Source organism: Miniopterus schreibersii (assembly GCF_964146895.1).
Source record: "Miniopterus schreibersii genome assembly, chromosome: 10".
In the NCBI taxonomy this organism is placed as follows: domain Eukaryota; kingdom Metazoa; phylum Chordata; class Mammalia; order Chiroptera; family Miniopteridae; genus Miniopterus; species Miniopterus schreibersii.
The window spans coordinates 60,640,989-60,664,111 of record NC_138110.1 but is presented as its reverse complement, the minus strand read 5'-3'; the positions used below and the strand labels follow the sequence as shown (position 1 = coordinate 60,664,111).

At 38.5% G+C, this 23,123-nt stretch overlaps 1 protein-coding gene across 5 annotated transcripts in view; it reads left to right on the top strand.

Moving 5' to 3' along the window:
- Positions 1 to 23,123, top strand: part of CBFA2T2 (CBFA2/RUNX1 partner transcriptional co-repressor 2) — a 117,197-nt gene that overhangs the window by 85,016 nt on the left and 9,058 nt on the right. For all 5 annotated transcript variants that reach the window (XM_081148443.1, XM_081148445.1, XM_081148446.1 and 2 more), the window contains 6 exons: positions 379 to 620; positions 9,248 to 9,337; positions 13,759 to 13,940; positions 14,861 to 15,114; positions 15,374 to 15,459; positions 17,616 to 17,811. In XM_081148443.1, the coding sequence (XP_081004569.1) occupies positions 379 to 620; positions 9,248 to 9,337; positions 13,759 to 13,940; positions 14,861 to 15,114; positions 15,374 to 15,459; positions 17,616 to 17,811 (1,050 nt within the window). The remainder of the gene's footprint in view (positions 1 to 378; positions 621 to 9,247; positions 9,338 to 13,758; positions 13,941 to 14,860; positions 15,115 to 15,373; positions 15,460 to 17,615; positions 17,812 to 23,123) is intronic.

Sequence of the window (23,123 nt, the reverse complement as noted above, 5' to 3'; positions counted from 1 at the left end):
GCATGTACCCTGACCTGGAATCAAACCCCAATCTCCTGGTTCCTAGGTCGATGCTCAACCGCTGAGCCACGCCCAGCTGGGCTGGAAGAAGTCTTAAAACTACCTGCACTTGCCCATGGCACCTGTAGAGTTAGATGACCCGTCTCTGCTCTAGTAGCACTCTACTCTTCTGTTTTAACACTTCTGTTACTGTTATCATTTTTTCCTGCCAGTCTGTCTCACATATCTAGCAATCTTGTTGGGCAGAAACTGTCTTGTGTACTCTTAACAGGTGCTTTACAAAATTGAAGTGAATATATGAAGGAGAATGCAAATAAGAAGAACGTATCAAAGATGCTTGTGTTTTGCACTGAGTCTTTCGTTTTGGCTTTCTTTTAGTAAGCAATGGCACCAACCATTCTCCTCCTACCCTGAATGGTGCCCCGTCACCACCACAGAGATTCAGCAATGGTCCTGCCTCTTCCACGTCATCTGCACTAACAAATCAACAGTTGCCAGCCACTTGTGGTGCTCGGCAGCTCAGCAAGTTAAAACGCTTTCTCACCACTCTGCAACAGTTTGGCAATGACATCTCACCTGAGATTGGGGAGAAGGTTCGGACTCTTGTTCTAGCACTGGTGGTAAGTACAACATCACTGTCCACAGTTGCCTGAGTATATGATTCAGAACTGAAGCCAGCGGAGAAGTTGTTCATATTTCTGCTCACTCCCAAACCTGTAGCAATGTGGCAAAATCTACAGACTAGGTTAGTTATTAATATAAGTTGTATAAAACTGTTGATTTGTGGATTTTAATTGTGTATAAAAGTGTTTATCAAAAAACCACATTTATAATGTTTACCTAATAGTTTCTTATGCTGTTGATTTAATTCCATTAAGCAGCTTTGAATATGTCTTAAAACTGAGTTTCAAGAGGCCACTGAGGTTCAACCAAATTAATGACAGGCTTTGTTACTTAATATATTCAGTGCCTGGTGCATTGTTTCCAAGCCAGAGAGAAAGGAAAAATAGTGAGTTTAATTTTCAAAAGAATAATTTGTAAAATTTCACGATCTAAATAAATAGTATCAAAGGAATTATGTTCTACAGCTCCTCATGCAAATACAGCGTCTTTGGCGTTTTTAAGGTACAAACAATTTTTCTTTCTATACTGAGTTTGGTGAACCCATGGTATAAGGGAGTGATTTTCTGACAGTGACAGCTGGGTAGGGTTTGACTTTCAGTGTATATAAGGGAAATTCTGCCAGTTACCAATGTTTGTAAATCGAATTCTTCAAGATTTACCTCTGGTAAAAGCACTCCATACTCCTGCATGTTAGCCTCTATATGTGGTAAAGATGAATCACAGTATTAAACTTTCATGTTGCAGTTTTCAGAGTGTAATCAGGGGCCCCTGGGATTCCCTCTGACTGTTAGAAAGTCCAGGAGGTAAAAATTATTTTCATAATCATACTAAGATGTTACTTGCCTTTTTATTCTTACTCTCTCGTGAGTGCATGATGGAATTTTCTAGAGGCTGCGTGATATAGGATGTTGCAACAGATTAAATGCAGAAGCATCTTGAAGAACTCAGCTGTCTTTTATTAAGCTAGATATGAAAGAGATTTGCAGAACTGTAACAATAGTGCCATTCTTCTCACCATATTTTTTTTGGGAAATATAGTTATTTTTAAATGAATTAGTAATAACATTTTTCAAATTCTGTTTTAATTTTTGATAGGATTGGTGATTGATAGAGGGAACCCAAATAAATTAGAGGGATTCTGAGACTAAAAAGCTTAAGAACTGCTAGCTTAAATGATTCTTGGTCTAGTGTGTGAAAAAACAACTTTCATACATGGCAAAATGCAGTAAATGATTAATCACTTGAGATTCAATCTCTGTTGTTTAATATAACTGTAGGTTGTTTATTTTCATTGCTGTGTGTTTTATTGTAGGAATATGCCACAATTTATACATTTTATACCCCATGTTCTGAGATTCACTAGAAGAATTCCCAGGACCTGGCACAGAGTCATGCTCACAGGGAAGATTTATTACAGAGGCATAATAAGGATACCCAGCTGGATCATAAGGGAGAGAGATGCAGTTGGAATATGCAGGAATCCATGTGCAGGCTTCCTATGGTTGGTTACACACAGCTTACTCTTACCCCAGCAATGAAAATGCAGCAGCATGTGTGCCATGTTTCTGCCCAGGGAAGCATATTAGAAACTCAGTGCCCAAGGTTTTTACTGTGGTCTGGACATATAGGCACTCTTTCCCTAGCACTTAGCAAATTCCAGACTTCCAGAAGGAGACCATTGTTCAGCACAAACCATCTTGTTTGCAAAAATAGTCCGTGCACAGTAAACCACTCTCATCAGAGAAAGTTTTTTTGTTTTGAAAAAGTAAAAGTTTTTATTGGTCAAATTTTACACTACTATGGAAAAAATCTTACTGGATCTATCTAGACTAATAAAATTGGACTTAAATGTCAAAATGAGTTGGAACATAATTGGAAGCAAAGCAGACATCAGAATATTATGCCAGTTCCAGCAACAAATTACTTTTAATAGAGCCTATGTTTAAAGATCATTTCAATAGTAAAAGAAAAAAATAATAGCCCGGCCAGCGTGGCTCAGCAGTTGATCATCGACCTAGGATCCAGGAGATCATGGTTCGATTCCCAGTCAGGGCACATGCCTGGGTTGCAGGCTCGATCCCCAGCAGGGGGTGTGCAGGAGGAAGCCTATCAATGACTCATCATTGATGTTTCTCTCTCTCCATCCCTCTCTCTGAAATCAATAAAGATATATTTAAAAAAAATAACAAACCTCATTTGCCCCCCACCCTGCAAAAAAACCCCACATGCTTTTTTTTCTAGCCATGAAAGTAGGTGTAGATGTAGTCAGTCATCTCTTTTAAATGGCCATGCTTGGGTTAACTTTTTTTTTTTCCATTGGGAAAAAAAAAAAAGTTGATATTTTTAGGAGGTGGTAAAATACACATAAAATTTGCTATCTCAAACATTTTATTTTTTTAAATATGTTTTTATTGATTTTTAGTGAGAGAGGAAGGGAGAGGGATAGAGAGAGACATGGATGAGAAATATCATTGATTGGTTGCCTCCTGCACACACCCCTACTGGGGATCAAACCCACAACCAGGGCATGTGCCCTGACCAGGAATCGAACCAGTGACCTCTTGGTTCTTGGGTTGACACTCAACTGCTGAGCCACACCGGCCGGGCAGGATTCTCTGTATAAGGGCACTAACGACCTAGTCTCCTCCCAAAGTCTCACCTCCAAATACAAACACATTGGGGATTAGACTTTAACATAGGAATTTTGAGGGGTCCCAAATGTTCAATCTATAGCAGTTGGCATTAAAACTATATAATATATTTAGGGACAATGCGAGAAAAAGGCTTGTAATACCCATTATTATTTTTTAAAAACCACACTCAGCAGGAACTTCTTTAATCTCTTCTTTGTTTATATATGTAAACAAAAAAACCTGTAAGCAAGTCTGATGTTTTATGGTAAAATTTTGAAAGCTTTCCTTCTTACATTAGGAACCAGGCAAGGGTGTTTCCTCTGTTCAGTAATCCTGTACATTCTAGCAGCAAATAAGACATAAGGATTAGAGTGGGATAAATAAAACTGCCATTGTTCACAGATTTAGGGATCACCTTACATGTGTTGCTTTTGAAATTACCACTTAGTTCTTTTTTCTTTTGGTTTTGCTACCAGCCTGTTGAAAACATTTTCTAATTGGGAGGAAGATGAGCATCTTTAGATTGTTATGTTTCCCTGTTTAAGAAAGCCTGATAAGTCTTCTATTTATGAAAAGAATAGTAAAATTTTAGCAGACATATGTAAATGGAACAGTTGTTCCATGTGGAAGAGACTTCCTTAGCTGAGTCAGAAAAGGCCTCGCAATGAGGTAGCTGGAGTTTAGTTCACTTATGTTTCTGGTGTGTAAGATAAAATGCTGGTGGTCCCTAACTATACCAAGGAGAAAGTATGAACACTTCCCACTGTCAGGTAAAGGGAAATATTCTGTACTCCACCTAGTTACTTGGAGAATACACATTCTGGAGGGTAGGTGGGCAATGTTCTGGGTACTTAAAGCTAGGCAGTTCCTTTGACTCACCAGTTTCTCGCCTTGAAGTTCATCCTAACAAAATAATAATCTGCACCAGGATAACCAGTTCAATGTTATTTATAATTCCTAAAAATTGAAACCAGCTAAATGTTTTATAAAAGCCTAAGTTACAGTACATCAGATTAGTGGAATATGATATAGTTATGAAATATCAAGTCTGGCTCAGAGATATTCTTCCTATTCCTCCTGACAGAGCAAAACATCTTAGACTTTATGTATAGAACAAAAATAAGACTGAAAGATGGAGAGAAGGCAGTTTGACTGATGACCTAGAGACCCAAGGCAGTACATAGCAGTGAGTTTCCTAGGTTTTATGTTTTCATCATATATCCTAGACTGTGGTCTGGAGAAGCTAGTAACCTGGAAACACTTATGAGCACAGACCAAAAAAAGGCCTCTTTCTAGCCAAATGAGTCTTAGAACATATCCAGGATACAATAGAAAATCACATGTGCAAGAGCCAGGACCATCCACACTGAAATGAGAAAAGATAACCAACAGACATCAACTAAGCTGACACAGATGTTGGAATTATCTGGCAAGGATTTTAAAGCAGCCATCATAAAAATGCTTCAGTTAGCAATTACTAGCACAAATGGAGGAGAAAAAGGTCTCCATAAAGAAATAGAAGATATAGCCTTGACCAGTGTGCCTCAGTGGTTAGAGCATCAGCCCGTGCACCAAAGGGTCACGGGCTTCATTTCCTGTCAAGGGCACATACCTGGATTGCAGGATCGATCCCCGGCCCCCATCAGGGTGCATGTGGGAGGCAACTAATCAGTGTGTCTCTCACATTGATGTTTCTCTCTCTCCCTCCCCTCTCCCCTCCCCCTTCCACGCTCTAAAAATCAATGGAAAAATATCCTCAGGTGAGGATTAACAATAAAAAAAGGAAGAAATAGAAAATAATAAAGAAGACTAAATGGCAATTTTAGAACTGAAAAATATAATAAAACTAAAAACTCAGTGATGGCCTCAACAGTAGAATGAAGAGGACCAAGGAAAGATTCAGTGAACTTGAGGCTTGATTGAACAGTAGAAAAAACTGCTTAATGTGAACAATAGAGGGGAAATGGCTTTTATAAAAATGAATAAAACCTCAGAGAGTTTTTGTTCTCAATCACAGTAAGAGAGGATTTGAAAGAGTGTGAGGCTGATATTTTCCCAAATTTGAAAAAAGACCTAAACCTACATATTCAAAAGTACTGAGCAGACCTCAAACAAAATACCCCACCTCCATTCGCTCTACCCCACTCCCTGCAAAACAAAACAAAACAAAACAAAAAAGAGAAAACATCTTGAAAGCAGCAAGAGAGAAACATCAGGGAAAAATTCCAGTGACAGTGGATTTCTTATTAGTAACCACGAGGCCAGAAGGAAGTGGCACATTTTTCAAGCGCTGAAAGAGAAGAACTTTTAACCCAGAATCTTATATCTATCGAAAATATCTGTATGTAATCAAGAATGGAGGGGAGGGGTCAAAGTACTCAGATGAAGTAAAGGAAGCCAATTTGTCTCCAGCCAACCTACCCTCAAACAATGGCTAAAGGAAGTTCCTGAAACAGAAACAAAATGATAAAAGAAGGAATCTTTTTATGTTCTCAAACATTTAATGATATAGAAAGTCATGTTAAGTGAAAAGAGCTGGATTAAAAAAAACACATACAATATTGTGAAAAAAAGCTTGCATTTTAGAAAAATACTAGACGAGACAGTGTCACAGCATTAACAGTGATTATCTATGCAGTGGTGGACTTAAGGATCATTTTCTACATGTGTGAGCTGTTCATACAAGGTTAAAAGCACTAAATGGAGGGTTAGGGAAAACTCCCTGGAATGTGTCATCAGCAGGAGCCACGAACCCGCTTCTCTGGAGCTCTTTAGCCTGACACTGGGTTGGAAGGGTGGTTTTAAGGTGAACCTGACCACAAGTGGGCCAGGTAAGATGGGTTCTGAATTCAGCCCTGAGTTTGCTTCTTGCGAGCATGACCATGAAGAATCCGATCCTGATCCCTGCCGTCTAGGAGCTTGCCGTCTAACCAGAGGCAGGCCACACTCTGAGAGTCACTGCTTCTCCTCTTAGAGCCAGGCCTCACCCTCTGCAGTCGGGTCCCATAGAAGAGCTTTCATCCATCTTAAAGGGGAACAAGCTCGGGTGAATGTCTCCCTCAGAACCATGCTGCTAGCCAGCGGTCCAGCTAGAATGTGAACTCAGAGCTCTGACATCAAAGCCTGCTGTCTTACCCACGACACTGCCACATCCAAATCTAAAAATAAAAATTATATCAGGTATGTTTTTAAAAAGTCATCATTTGATACAAAAGGAATCCTGTATCCATGTCACTTGGTCCCCACACCGTCTATCAGGCAAACAGCCAAAGTGTCAGGTTGGGTAAATAACCACCCATCAAAGGGTCCCAGGGCCTGGAGCCTCACCACCCCTGCTGTAAAAGATGGAATCTTGAAATATCAGGATGGATGAAAGAAAAATGGAAAGAGTAAAAATATATGGAATATAACAGACTTTCCTTCTCCTCCTGAGTTTTCTAAATCAGTTCCTGTGGTTGAAGCAGAAGTTGTAGCATTGTCTAATATGGCTGTCAGTACATAAAGGGACTAAGACAATTACATTGTAAGCCTGGGGGGATAAAGGTAGATGCGGCTCTACACTTCTGTATCTTGATTGCAGCGGTGATTTACATGAATCCGGTAAAACAGCGTGGAACTATGCACACCTTTTGTCAATGTTAGTTCCCTAGTTTGATATTGCATTTCAGCTATATAAAATGTAACCATTAAGGGAACCTGGGTGCAGGATGCATGGGAACCTATCTATTCTATTTTCACAACTTCCTGTGATTATAATTATCTCCATTTTAAGAGAATAAAAAATGTTGTCTGGTCACCTATCTATATCCACTGTCTTCTAAGACCACTATAGGCATTGCCCTTGGGATCCAGACATCAGATCCCTGAAGTTGTGCCTCTTACGCTCTCCTCTTTGTTAGTATTTTCCCAAGGCTGCAGCTTCACCTCTTCAGATGACACTTCTGTAACCCTTCCTTGTCCTAAGTCTAATTCAAACTCGTCTTCTCTGTGCACCAGCAGTGTCCTGTGCACGTGTACCTCAGTCACACTGTAATGAATAGCTTGCCTATTTGTTTTCCCACTAGACCAGCAATTTTCAACCGGGTGTGCCACAAGAATTTTTAAAACATGCAATACCTGACTATTTAGTCAGGGGCACTGATCTCTTGTCCCTTGAATTGTCAAATTAAAAAAATGACAGCCAACACAACAATAGGTGTTCGATGTGAAGGAATCAAAATCATACCTATTTTTCTTGTCAGATTGGCCAAAAATATATTTTGTGGTGTGCTGCAGAATTTTACTAATTAGTTTATGCGCCATGAGATGGAAAAGGTTGAAAATAGCTGCTCTAGACTATGAGTTCTTAGGGGGAAAAACACTGTGCTTTTATTTATTAAATAATCAACTAAGAAGGAAAGATGAAAGAACAGGGGCTCATTACCCCTCAGATGGAGGACTGCGCTGCACCTGCAGGGTAGGAGCCCTGAGTCGGCTTTGCTGGCCTGAGCGACGGCTCCTCTGCGCCACACGGTTCCTTTTCCTCCTCTTTATGGCCACAAGAAAGCTCAGTCGTTCATGCAGTGTTTCCGTAGGTTTACTCTCATTTTCACTGTTTGAGGCCTGATTACATTCACTGTATTAGGGAAAGAATATCATTCTCATACACTTAATTTTTATTCCTGATTATTAGTACCTTTGGTTGCTTTATGCAAATGTTATATACTTAAAACAAGTACTAAAAGTCTAAAAGAATGTTTTTGTATGAAATGAGGTAAACTATTCAAATGTTTTTATTTAACATGGTTAAATTTGATACATTCTTCCCTCTTAAGAGAAGTTTATTTTTACTGAATATTGATATATTTGGAAAGTCCAACATAATTTCACATCCAGAATAACTGCTATTGTAATTGTTAAAGTTGTGTGTGTGTGTTATTTTCATAAATGGATGTTTGGGAAACATACTGTTCTGTTTCTAAGGGTTTTTTTACTCAGCAGTAAATTATAGACACCTTTCTCATTAATTCATACAAATTTGTTGTGTCCCCCCCAACTTAAGTGTTCTGAGGTATGACTGTATTGGAATTTTTAATGCAGTTTCTTGTTGGTGGAACTGTTTTCCATTTCTTATTGTTAAGCAATGTGGTACTGATTAATAATTTGTATGGTACATGTAACATTTTTGAACACTTGATGATTTTATATAAGTCCCACAAGTGCTAATTGTTCTTTCAGGGTAGCAAGAATTTAGATGATTGTGAAGTTTTTAAACTTGTTTTCTTATTATACTGTGTTTTGGGGAGTTGAAATAAAAGTATTTTGTGAACTTCAAAGAACATATTTTCATCTGTACATTCCCTTTATCGGAGGAGCTGAGCATACTAGTTTTAAGTCAGACTTTTGAAAAAAATACAGAGGAAATGCTAATAACTTTCCTGGGAATACTAATCTACCAATGGGAGTCTGCCTGTTCAGAGGTGCTCTGATTTGAAAACAACCCTTCGAGGCAGAAGGGACTTGTTTGTTTGTTGTTAAACTTTGAATTTAGAAGATTTGGGGAACTGATGCTAGGAGGTAGGCAGAACCTATAAAGAAAACAACTTCGGAAGACATGAGGCTCTGGGTTGAGTCTTTAAGTTGACATCCTGGACTGATCAGGATCTGTCCAGCTTGTAAGCTTGATTTTCCTGTAACTGAGGTGACTTGCAGTGAACCCTGCAGTACAGGGGACCCGAGTGCCTCTCTTCACAGATTGTGAGGAAGGCAGTCCCCTATTTTGCAACCCAGGCTGCTGAGCATAGAGGGGAATTTAGATTTGGGGTAGTAAAGAAAGGAAAGTCAAGAAGGCTGAATTTCTTTTATAAAGGAAACAATGTGGTTAACCTTTGAAAAGGATCTGAAATCACAATAGTATTCTTGGAATTATCCTTTTCTTTATGATTTAAAAGGGATTTAGATGAGGTCAGTGTCTAGTTTTAGAGGTTGAACAAGATTGTTTCTCTTTTCAGAACTCAACAGTAACAATTGAAGAATTCCATTGCAAGCTCCAAGAAGCTACAAACTTCCCTCTTCGTCCTTTTGTGATTCCATTCCTCAAGGTAATGTTTATGAGATAATTACTGAATGTAATTATCTTAACATTTCCTCAAGATCTGCTACTGATAGCCTGTTCTGTGATCTAAATTGGGGCAGCTTGCACATTTTCATATCTTTATTTTTACTTTGGGCTGCTAGAGAAATGTGAGTGCAGCCTTCAGGTGAGTCTTATACTTGATGAGAATTACAAAAGCCTTGAGTTGTGGTCTGTATGCAGACTCTGCTGGAACACACAGGAGTAGATAGAGGGTGAAGCAGGAGGTGAGTGGGCCAGAGGTGTAGAGGTGGCGTGGAGGCTGGGGTCTTGGCAGAAGTAACCAGACACTAAATCTTTTGGTTGTGGCCAGAGGGTAAAGAGTGTATTATCTGAGAGGAGGCTGTCAGACAGAAGAGAGGCCTTTGCAGTTCAAACTTTTACCCTAAGGCAGCAATTTTCAACCTTTTTCATCTCATGGCACACATAAACTAATTACTAAAATTCTGCAGCACACCAGAAAATAAAATTTTTGACAATATGACAAAAAATGCATATACTTGTGATTCATTCACACTGGATGGCTATTGTTGTATTGGCTGTTGTCATTTTTTATTTGACAATCTAAGGGAAAAGACTAAATAGTCAGGTACTGCACAGCTGTTGAAAATTGCTGCCCTAAGAACAGAAGAGCATATGGGAAGGCAATGTATCCCCTTTCATATAGCTTCTAATTATGTCCTCTGGAATTACCGTTCCCTGAAACATAACTTTTGGGGATACTGTTCAAAATGGTTATGCTTACCTGTTAAGTAAGACAGATTTATATGTAATATGCCCTTTTAAAAAATCTTTATTTTGAAATAATTTTATGCTCATAGAAAAGTTGCAAAATGGTACAAGAAAATTTCTTTACCTTTCATTCAGATTATCCAGACGTTAATATTTTGTCACATCTGGATTATTATTCTGTCTTTAGATTTATTTTTTCCTCAGAAATGTTTGAGAGTAAGCTACAGACATTATAGCAAATCACTTTAGTATAATTATCACATTAAGAAATTAACATTTATAAAACACTATTACTATAGACTTTATGTTTCATCAGATGTTCCATTAAATATTCTTTACAGCAAAAGAAAACCTTTTTTTCTGTACGTAATTCAGGATTGCATCTTGCATTTCATTGTCATGTCTCTCTCTTTTCTTGTTAGTCCCCACCCAAGAATATTTTTTCATTGATTTTTATAGAGAGTGGGAGGGTGGGTGGGAGGAAGCAGGGGGGGGAGATCGATGTGAGAGAGACACATTGATCAGTTTCTTCCTGCACTGGGATCAAACCTGCAACCCAAGTATGTGCCCTTGACTGAGAATTGAACCTGCTACCCTTTGGTTCGAGGGTGGTTGCTCTAACCACTAAGGAAAACCAGCCAGGGCCGTTGTCGTGTCTCTTCAGTCTACTTAATCTAGAATAACTTCTCAGTCTTTCATGATCTTGACATTGTTGAAGAGTACGAGATGATTAATTTATAGACATACCTCCATTTGGATTTTTTTTTGACACTTTCTCATGATAAGAATCAGGTTAAGCATTTTAGGCAGTAAATAGCAGGTAAGATATAACTGCTGTCAGGAGACCGGTATTAATTGGCCTCATAATTGGTGATGTTGACTTTGATTACTTGGTAAAGACTATGTCATACTTTCCCACTGTAAAGTTACTATTTTTTCCTATTAAACAATTTTCAAAAACAGGTATTACATTATGACTCACAGAGAAAAAAAATGAACCCATGTAAATGATTTTATCTAATTTGTTATTAATGAGAGATTCAGTAAGGTGTTAGAACCAGTTCAGGGGAGAACCCAAAAAAACAGAAAGTCTTATTGATATGAATGGGCAAACAGAGGTATAATTGGCTTTGTCTACAGTGGGCAAGCAAAGTCAGTTCAACATCTACCAGACATAATTTTATGCAAGCCCATAGACAATAATTATTTTTGCATTGCTATCAGTTATCTATAATTTGCAGAGTTATAGATAGCTTAAAGGTAGTGAAAGACTATAGTCAGATACCAGTGTGCTGTAGACCAGGCATAGTTTAGATACCTGTGACCCAAATCCAGCCCACCACATGGTTTTACACAGTCTTGAAGAGAATTGGTTTTACAAATGAACATTTGTAATTGATTTGGTAATAGGGAACACGATCTTTGAACCCCAATTAAATTGTTTTCCTTACTCCACTCTGTTGCCAAATGAATTCCATTATTTTCATTATCCTCATATTACCAAAAAATTGTATTCAATTGTTTTTATATTTTGACTTTTGTCAAGACAGTACTTGGAAATTTGTTTCCTATCTTCTATATGAGTATCCACATAATATCTTCAATTATACCTCTTAACTCACAAAGCCTGAATATCTGCCTAATAAATATGTTCCTCTTATCTTCTTTTGCTTTACCTTCATTTCCTACAAAAATGTAATAGCATCAAGAAGATGGGTCATCTGCCCTGACCAGTGTGGCTTAGTTGATTGAAGCATCATCCCATACACCAAAAAGTGACATGTTTGATTCCCGGTCAGGGCACATACCTTGGTTGCGGGTTTGATCCCCAATTAGGGTGCATGCAGGAGGCAACTGATTAATGTTTCTGACATCAATCTCTCTCTCTCTCCCCCTTCCTCTCTCTAAAATCAATAAAAACTTTTAAAAAAAGAAGATGAGTCATCCTACTGACGTACTGATACCCATTTTTTAAAACCTTTTAAATTGGAGCACAGGAGACATAGAGGAAAATGCATGGGTCTGTGGTGCACAGCCTGTGTTGTAGCACTGTTCTGACAGCATTGAAGACTCAGCCCTTCAGAGCAATCTGTGGTGTCTTGTTCAGCCCTTAAACAGCTGTGCTAGTTCTATCTTGGTCGTATTTCTGTATGTCAGAGCCAGTACACAATTATTTCCCCCAAGATGCCGGAATCATGAAGGATTTGTGCAATTTGTGTTATTAGGAAATAATTAGCTTTTTTTTTTTTTTTTTTAATTCATCAAAGGGTACATACATGTCACAGATGTAAAGATCTGGCATGGTATCTTGTAAGTTTTTACAGTTGCTACAAGATTGAGGTTATAGAACAGACTTAAAAAGTGTCATATCATCAAATTCCCTATTCTTAACTGTGTTATTTTGGAAAACAGCATGAGGTGTAGGTTGTTATGGCAGCTTTTTGGCTAGCATTTGGGTTTTTGTCAATTTATTTCTGCTTTAAAACAGTCACTAATTATGGTGCCTGCTAAATTAACCCTTGGTAAAGGGATTATTATTTGCATATATTAAAACTGTCCTTTCACTTGCTCATCTTTTTCCATTGGAATAAAGACTTCTGTTATGGACTCAGTCTGAAAATTTTATTTTTTTTAAGATTTTTTAATTGATTTTGAGAGAGAGAGGGAAACATCAGTGTGAGAGCAAAAGGTCGATCAGCTACCTCCTGTATGCCCCCCACCGGGGATCAAGCCTGCAACCTGGGCATGTGCCCTCACCAGGAATCGAACTGGTAACCCTTTGGTGAATGGGACAATGCCCAACCAACTGATCTATACCAGCCAGGGCTTAATTGTTTTTAAATTTGGGGTGAAAAATATAATTGTTTTTAAATAGAAGGAATATGAGAAAAGTACATTTATACATGAAGGAATTAGAGTTCAGTTCAAAGAGTGTAGGGTTTTTTATGTGTGTTGCCCACATTAAAGCTTTTCTCACTTTCAGGGGAAGGAAAAATAATCAGTACATAATTAATTGTCCTTTTATAAAATAAGGAAACATGCCCAATGAGGGTCCCACACTAAGAAATTGATTCTCCCCATGGGTTACCTGTGTATCCTCAGAGCCTAGTCTAAGGCTTCATTCCAGTCATTCCCAATACTATTTTTAAAAACCTCATGTTCCAGCCAAGCTAGAATAATCACCATTTCCAGAATCCCACTGTGGTTCTCATAGAGAACATGAAGGGAAGGTTAAATAGTACCCAGAAGAGAGAAAACAGGCTTTGTAATGATAGATGCCTCCTATTCCCATGAAGGCATATTAGTTCTCTAACTGGCCAAAGTCTTAAAAAATGTGTAAGTTTTTAAATTATTATGTTCAACAAACCTTTATTGAGCTTTGTTTGACTCTGTACAAAGGTAAATAAAGCACATTCTCTTCTTTAAGGGGATTTACATTTTGTGGGGACAAGAGATAAGTCAACCAGCCATTTCAAGTTCACTATAGAAGATGGCACTTTACTCATAGAGGCATATAAAAATCAGACTGACAAGGAGAGAAGGGCTTTGGTCTTGTGTCATCATGTTTGTAAAAGCCTTTTGAGGTGCTGAGCCCTATTGTGTGGGGCCCAACACAGGGAAAACTGCCTTCCAGCCCCTGCCTCTTTTTTTTTCAAGGCCAACCTGCCCCTGCTGCAGCGGGAACTGCTGCACTGTGCTCGGGCCGCCAAGCAGACCCCATCCCAGTACTTGGCTCAGCATGAACACCTTTTGCTCAACACAAGTATCGCATCACCTGCTGACTCTTCTGAGCTACTCATGGAAGTACATGGAAATGGAAAGAGGCCCAGTCCAGAAAGGTGAGCAGAGAAGAGCTTGTTTTGTCCTTCCTTTACTGGAACCAGTTTGAGCTTTCCCCTTTGCTTGTGAAAGAAAATTTGATGACTGTGGTTATATATAGGTATGGACTTAGAATTTCTAAGGTTAGTTTTACTTTATCCCAATATCAGGCAGCAGAATGCTTCTCAGATATATAGGTGTAGCTCCCAGACATGAGTATTTTTTAAAAAAAACTCCAGATGACTGTGTATGCCTCTGGTGAGAAACTCTGGTCTATAGCATTCTGTGTGTCCACTGTTCCAGAACCATAAGAAACAATCTGCCCCAGGTATTTTTTCTGATATGTGAGGTTTTATAAAAGTATAACAATTAATTATTGATACTTGCTAATGAATCACCATTACTTTGAAGATTAAATTATATTAACTAATTTTGGAAATTTCAGTATGGATGTCTACCACAATAATATTTTATAGTTTGTCAAGGAAGCAGTATTTTAACAACAGTGGAAAATTACTACAATTGAAGCTAAATTACTAAAAGCCCTACCAATTCGCAAGTGCATTAATTGTTGAGCCTTTTTTCTTCCATGTGGAGAATTGTTTTCAATAACTGTGATCACAGTAGCAAATTAGAATCCCTAATCCTCCATATTCCTATCATGTAAGAAAATGCCGTCATCTCCTTAGTCTCTCACTTTGAGGTTTAGATATTTCTGCCTTATTTGGATGAATGTGACCTCTCTTTTTTTGCTGGAATAAATCAGTAATTTCCATGATCTCTCTGTCCTCTGAAGACATTTCAGTTCATGCCTTATGTCGAACCTTTCTTTATGGTCTTCCTGTTTGTGAAAATGCATAGCACAAAGTAGATGCTCAAGGACATGTTTACATGAACACTTGTTGATTGGTTCAGATATGTACTTATCATTCTTGCACAGGAGGGAAGACAGCAGTTTTGAAAGAGATACAATTCCTCCTGAGCCTCCTGCCAAGAGAGTATGCACAATCAGCCCTGCTCCTCGGCACAGTCCTGCCCTCACTGTGCCCCTTATGAATCCTGGGGGCCAGTTCCATCCTACACCTCCACCCCTTCAGCACTACACCTTAGAAGATATTGCAACTTCCCACCTGTATCGTGAACCCAACAAGATGCTAGAACACCGAGAAGTTCGTGATAGACACCACAATCTTAGTAAGTGTCATAAGCATGGTTTTTTTTCTTTCTTTTTTTTTTTTGTCTTTTATAATCAATTTGTTGAAGTTTTTAAATACGTTCTCAATAGTAACTTTTTTGGTTGGTTTTATGTCATTTTGTGGGTCCCACACTGTTGTAAATTGTTTCCTTCGCAGTGTGCTCAGAGTTGGTACAAAAGTGTGTGTGTTTACTTGATAGAATTCTATTTGCTGTGTTCTTCATTCTGCCTTCACATTTAGTCTTTAAATTCTAATAGGTCTGAATGGAGGCTACCAGGATGAGTTGGTAGACCATCGTTTGACAGAAAGGGAATGGGCTGATGAATGGAAACACCTCGATCATGTAAGAATCTGATAGTGTATGATTTTCCTATCTTTTACTTTTAATTCTTTTTTATTAAAATTTTTAAATTTATTGTTGACAGTATTACATGTATCCCCCATTTTCCCTCCCTTTGCCCCCCTCCACCCATCCCCTGCCCCACCCCAGGCCTTCACTACACTGTTGTCTGTCGATGGGCTATGCATATATGTTCTTTGGTTAATCTCTACCCCCTCCCTTCTGAGATCTGTCATTCTATTCCATGCATTCAGGCCTCTGGACCTAATTTGTTCGTACTTTTAATTCTTAACATCACCAATAGTAATAGAGTATGTATGTTTCAAGTGAACTTAACCAGAGCCACAGTGTTTTCACAGTAAAAGCTGATTTATCTATTACTCTCCCAGAGAGCTAAGAGTGACTCCTGAATCTTTGTGGTGAGGTGATCACTTCAAGTCATAACCAAGAAAAGTCATGTAACCGAAGTTTGTGAGTTCAGATCCCAGCTTTCCACTTCCTACCTTTGTGTAATGAGTCAGTTGCTTCACCATTTTTAGCCTTAATTTTTATAACTTAAAAAAAATTTCCATTTCTTTTTTTTTTAATTCAGCCATAAAATATAATGAAATCTTACCATTTGCAGCAACACACATGGACTTAGAAGGTATTATGCTAAGTGAAATAAGTCAGGCAGAGAAAGACAAATATCATATGGTTTCACTCATGTGGAATCTAAAAAACAAAACAAATGCACAAACAATACTTAATAAGAACAGACCATAAACACAGAGAACAAACTGAGGTTGCCAAAGAGGAGAGGTAGGAGTAGGGGGTAGGTGAAAAATGTGAAGGGGATTAAGAGGTACAAATTTCCAACTATAAAATAAATGTTATGTGGATGTAATACACAGCATAGGGAATATATGATCAATAATTGTAATAACCTTGTACAGTGTCACATGGGTACTAGACTTATCATGGTGATCCCTTCAAGGTATATAAATGTTGAGTCATTATGTTGTACCCCTGAAACTAATGTAATATTGTGTATCAACTAATTTTAAAAATCTATTCATTCTTTGATTTTAAAAATGGAATGCTGTATTTGAATTCACAGGAGGGTTGTAATGAATATGTAAGGTGCTTATTACAGGGCCTGGTATATAGGAAGTGTTACATAGATGGAGCTTCTCCAAAAACAAGCAAGAATTAACATCCTAGTGCAGAACGTAAGCCTGAGTTCTCTGTCTCATTGTAAGAGAAGGTTTCCTTTCTCACTGAAAAGGGAAGAGAAAATGTAGTAATTCATTAAAGGGTGGTATGTATTTTCAGTGATAAAAATTGTCTCTGAATGTTATTTCTGATAGCGTTCTTTCTTTTTTTTAATGTTTTTCTTGATTTTAGAGAGAGAGGAAGGGAGAGGTTAGAGAGATAGAAACATCGATGGGAGAGAGAAACATTGATCATCTGCCTCCCACAAGCCCCCCACCGGGGATCAAGCCTGCAACCTAGGCATGTGCCCTAACTGGGACTCAAACCAGGACCTTCTGGGCCACACCAGCTGGGCTCTAATAGCATTTTTGATAAATCTCCAGCTTTATCAGATGCCTTGGTGTGTGTGTGTGTTTTGTTTTTTAAATATACTTTTATTGATTTCAGAGAGAGGAAGGGAGAGAGATAGAAACATCAATGATGAGAGAGTCTTAATCGACTGCCTCCTGCACGCCCCTTGCTGGGGACCAAGCCTGCAACCCGGGCACTTGCCCCGACCGGGAATCGAACTGCAATCTTGTGGATCCTAGGTCGATGCTGAATTGCTGAGCCACATCCGGCTGGGTTTGGTGTGTTTAGACATATATATAAGGTTTCACATAGTCTTTAAAGGGCTATATTATAATGAGACTCTGGATGCTTCAACCTTGAAAAATCCAAAGTATTATTTTGAAATCCAAATAAAAAGTAAATTGTGTGTGTGTATATATATGCACATATTTTTATACACATTATAAATATTTTAAAAGAAGCCGTAATAAAGGCTTTACGGTGTAAACTTGATATTGCTGAATGTGTAAGACACTTAAACCTTTCTTCATATATTTTGTTTACCTGTCCTTGATTTACAACACTGGTGTTTGATGGCCTCATCTCATCACTGCCTGACTTCCTCTCTGGCTCAGGCCCTGAACTGCATTATGGAAATGGTAGAAAAGACAAGGCGCTCCATGGCAGTTCTGCGGCGCTGTCAGGAATCTGATCGCGAAGAGCTCAACTACTGGAAAAGACGATACAATGAAAATACAGAGATGAGGAAAACGGGGGGCGAACTGGTCTCCAGGCAGCACAGTCCCGGGAGCGCAGATTCTCTCAGCAGTGGTAAGATGGCAAGACCGACTTTTTATATTTGATTTTAAAGAAAGGTGGTGCTAGAATGTGGAGTTAAAAAGACCCAGGTGATTATGAAGAGTAGATGATAAAATATGCCAAGGACTTGGTACTTGGCATGTTGAAGAAATACTGTCTTCCTCTTGGAGAATGAGAACATTGATGATTTTGTTCCTTTTTTAACTCCGTATACGTGCTAGATGATGATCAAAGAATACTTGTTATTAAATTCAGCCTGGCTGACTGTACTAGGCTCTTGCACATACGTCACATTTATTCCTCACAGTAGTCCTGAATGTGTTTGCCTCACCTTTCCTCGTCTTTTTCACTCCTCATCCAGGTTAATACTATTTATCAGCTTTTGCCTGGAGGGCTCTACCAAAGGTTTTACTATATCAAGCTGAGGTGTCCTGTCTTCTCTTTTCCCACCCAAAAGCAGCAGCTGTGCTCTCAATCTAGAGTACGTCCAGGATGCCACATCTATCCCTTCCAAAGTGTTCCATCACGTTCACCCAATAACTGAAAAGGTGCTCTATCTAAAGATACAGATCATTGAAGGGCCATCTGTGATCAGGCTCGCTCCCCACCCACCACTTCAAGCTCCCAAATCTCACCAGGGAGAATGAATCTCTTATGACAGACATAGCATGTTCCACAGAAGACAGCTGTTAGCCTCAAAAAGACTACCAAAAGATTGGTTCAAAGACATCGGGATCCCACTGCCCCACCGCATCCACAGAAGTGACTCTTGAGCCAACCGTAGATTAGCAGCACTGTTTGGGATATCTAGCACAGCAAGACATCAAAGAATACCTGTAACAACTTGCAGAAATTTACCCAAAGTTCATCATCCAAATCACAAACCTTCCATCAACGAGTCTGCAGGAATGCAAAGTGAGATACATAGTCATGAGCTCTCCTCCAGCCAGGATTGCAATCTTTGCTTTGCATTAACCTCTACTCTTTTTCACCCTTTGCTTGAGGGCCTAGTTAGGGTGACTATATGTTCTCATTTGCCTGGCAAAGTCCCAGTTTATGCCTGTTATCCTGTCATCATAATTACTAGCACCTTCCTCACTCTCAAATGAGGACAGTTGGGATGATAAGCTGTCGCTCTAGGTTTAGCTCTTCACGTATCCCAGTGTTTCCTTCTCTCAGAATTCTCAAGGATATCAGTTTGACTTGAACAGTAGTATCTTTTAGTATCTATTTATATTTTTATTTCTTTTTTATAGTAATATTCATTGCAGTGTAGAAGGGAAAGCATAATTCATATCCTTAAAAAGTGTGCTATTTAAAATGTCAACCAAAACCACTCCAAAAACTACTTGTTACTGGTCTGTGATGATATGAGAAGCCGACCCCAGGATGTGTATATTGGACACCGTTAGCTTTGCCATGAGAAGAGTCCTCTAAACTAAGCAGTGTGCTTAGAGACATAGTTGCGTTACGTCCTGGCGTAAGTTCCATATTCCTTCATGGACAAAATACAGTCTGCAGACCAGCACTTTAAGTAGCACTATCTTACACTCAACAGTATTTTGAGGCATAACTCACACACCAAGGACTTTTAAATGGTTAGACAGTTCATGTCTTGAATGTTTTGGGTTATGCAGAAACCCCTGGTGGATTTTTATTGAAGTACTTAGTATTTAAGTGTTTTGGTGATTTGGAGATAACTTGACTAGAAACTGGATGGCATTATTACTTTACCCATTTAAAATAATGGATTATAGGTTCTCTATCTGAAAATTTGTGATTCACAATATTTTCAGGAGCAGATTTTGTTCAGACAACGAGGGATATATTTTAGTATTTTATTTAAGGATTCATAAATAAGTGCAAAAATCATAAGGTAAAACAAGTGATTATCATAGTATTCAAAAGAATGGTTTCCTCTAGGGAGCCTGGGGTGGAGAGTGGAGGTGGTGCAGAGTGCCGTCTCGTCATCTTACCAGCTGTTCACGGGGTAGGATTACCAGCCTGGCTCGCATCATTTAAACAACACTGAGCCTTACCGCTTCTTATTTGTTGGGGATTTGGGTTTCTGGAAGTGTTTTCTTTCTTGATCTGGAGGTTTATGGGTGTTCACTTTATAAATTTTCATTAATTTGTACATTTACGTTTTTATAAACTTGTTAGTCATCTAATGTTTTGGCAGTTTAAAAAAATTTTTTTTAAATGAAAGAAACTGATTCAGCTGTCAGGTTTCCCCAGTTTTCCTGGGAATGAGTGACCTGGCTATTTATTACAAAAACACATTCCAGGCCTTTCCCTAGAGATTATGATTTGGGAACCAAGGAATCTGAATATATATGTTTAATGAATCCAGTAATCGGGCAAGTTAGCAAAAGATTTTAAAAATGAATGACGTTCCATGAAACTCATATAGTCAAATCATGAGTTTCAGAAATGTCGAACACAACAGAAAGAAAGAATTGTTATGGAAATAATTTTAAAAATTCACCCAGAACTGAAAGACAGTATTGCAGGTTTTTACCAAGTAAACAACAGGTTATTACCAAGTAAACAACACAGTGGAAGAAACAAATTTATCAGTGAGCATCATTGAAAGTTAGAATAAATATAAATCTGAAGGAAAGTTACTTTAACTTAGAATTCTGTACTCAACTAAAACAATTGTTAGAGTAAAAACTCACAATTTTTCAAGAAATGCACCTCCCATCTATCTTGTATTGTAGTGTCTGTTATGATTGGAAAGGATATGCCCCAGTACAGGGAAATAAACCAGGAGGTGGAAGACATAGAATTGATGAAATAGGAACCAGCTGGAGAAAGAGAGCAGAAAGGAATCCCTAGGATAGTGACGGAGGGTCCCAAGCTACAGTGATACGGCAAGCCTAGAAAGCAGCCAATTCAGTCTGGATTAGCCCAGAAGCTTATTGGAGATTTTTTTAAGAAAACAAAATTTATAAAATATTTAATGAGAGAGTTTGAGATTGAATTAGAAATAATTATATAAGAAACTTAGCACATGAATAAATAAGGCAATTATTAACTCTAAGGAAAACAAAAAATAAAACTTGCCCGGCCAGTGTCTTCAGCGGTTGAGCATCAACCTGTGATCCAGGAGATCGCGGTTCGATTGCCAGTCAGGGCACATGCCTGGGTTGCGGGCTCGATCCCCCATGGGGGGGCGTGCAGGAGGCAGCCTATCAGTGACTCTCTTTCATCATTGATGTTTCTATCTCTCTCCTCCTCTCCCTTCCTCTCTCTGAAATCAAGAAAGATATATTTTTAAATAAATAAATAAAACTTGTTCAATAAATGAAGAAGATTCGTAGACTGAACCATAAGTCTCAGCTATGATAAGCATTCACATTGAGTACTGTAAATGCTGACTATTGGTGTAACAGAACTTGAGTATATCTGTATTTGGGAAGTAGAAGGAGAAGGAATTGTGAATGTATCTGTGGTGGGGCAGGGGAAGAAGTTAAAAGTAAATTTCCTATTGAAATAGCTAGTCAGTTGATAATGCCTGAAACTGAAAAAATGAGCTGTTCCCAGCAATACCAGAAGAATCAGCTTTTAAAAAGATGCTTTACCATTGTTACAATAGAAAATACACATGACCTCAGAGAGGTGATGCTCCAAGTCTGATTTGGAAGGCATTTAAACATGGACACTGTGTTCTAAGCTGGGCACTTTTCTTCAGTGGTTAACCCTGAGTGCCCGTTAGAACCCGTGTGGGGGCTTTCAGAGTCCTAATATCCTGGCCCCACCTCAAGTTTCCGATTTAATTGATCTGAGTTGGAACCTGGGCCCCCAGAGTTGAGAGCCTTCCTTTATGTACATTATCGTTTAATTCTCCAAACACCCTCATGAGGTAAGTCATTTTTTTTTCTTTTCGTGAAACTGCATGGCTTATTATAGAAAATATAGAAACATATAAAGAATTCACTAGCTTATTCCACACTGAAGATTTATCTCCATCCTTAAATGCTTCCTTCTGTTTTCCTAAGAACTAGAGCATTCTCCTATATAACCAACAATACCATTTATTGACCTTTTTTTTTTTTTACCAGTCCCCCATTTTTGAGCGTTTATTTGCATTATCTGTCTGACCTTTGATTACAATAGCCTCTGAAATTCTAGTTTTCTTAGTGAACCACCTGAAAATTCTGACTTCTGTCTCTAGCTTTGGGAAATATGAAAATGTCCCTAGTTTCCAGGCATTTCGAAATCTGAGTAAGCTGAAAAGTTCCTTTAGGGTCAGGTGCATCTCACCTTTTACATTTGTCAGAAAAATAAAATGCTGAGGACTGGGCAGATCCTCAAAGGAAATGACCAAGGGCTTATTGATGACTGAAGTATAGTGGCTTTTCCTTGATTGGTCAAGACTTAACCCACGTCCTCACAAGTAAACGAGTGTTTCTTCTTTCACTTAACATCAATGATGGCTTATCTATACACTCAAAAACACTTTTTCTCACTGGCTTCCTGATTTAAGACTCAGTTGAAATTGATCTACTACCTTCTCCTTAGCTTGTGTTACTTTGCTTCTTTCAGTCCTAGATTTTGCCCTGTATTTCATAAATCTCATACTTAGGTATGAAATTTGAATCAGAGACCTTACCTATGTTGAAAAGAGCCCTTCAGTTTTCTTTTTATTGGCAATGATGATAGCATTTTCTAGAGAGTGCAGTATCACAAAAAGTATTAATACTATCAAAATGTTAAACTTAGAGATTCCCTTTTAGGGTAATGGTAATGTACTGGAACTAGGTAGGGATGGTAGTTGTACAACATTATTACTGTACAAAATATCGCTGAATCACACACTTTTAAATGGTAAATGTTATGTGTATTTTCCAGGATTAAAAATAATCTCCTAATCCCCTCACAGCTTGGGGGGATACAGAAGTAGGTTCTTTGTGCAGTTTCCCTCCCTATCCAAGACCAGTTTGTAACCAGTTCCCAGGCATTCTCATGAGGACTAACCATTTTATAAAGCTTCTCTGGCAAATGTTTTGTGCTAGACTGGCCTCCCTTGCACACTGGCTGTTCTCCTGGGTTGGTGAGTGTTCAGAGCAATAAATCCCCTTTTCAGATTAGCCTCAACAAAGCATAAGGAAACGAGGGAGGCCCTGGCCAGGTAGTTCAGTTGGTTAGAAGGTCATCCTGATATGATAAGGTTGCAGGTTCAGTTCCCAGTCAGTGCACACACAAGACTCAACCAATGAATGCATAACTAAGTGGAACAACAAATCAGTCTCTTTCTCTCTCTCAAATCAATTTTTTTTTAAATGAGGGAGTCCACTAGCACTGACATTAAAAAACAA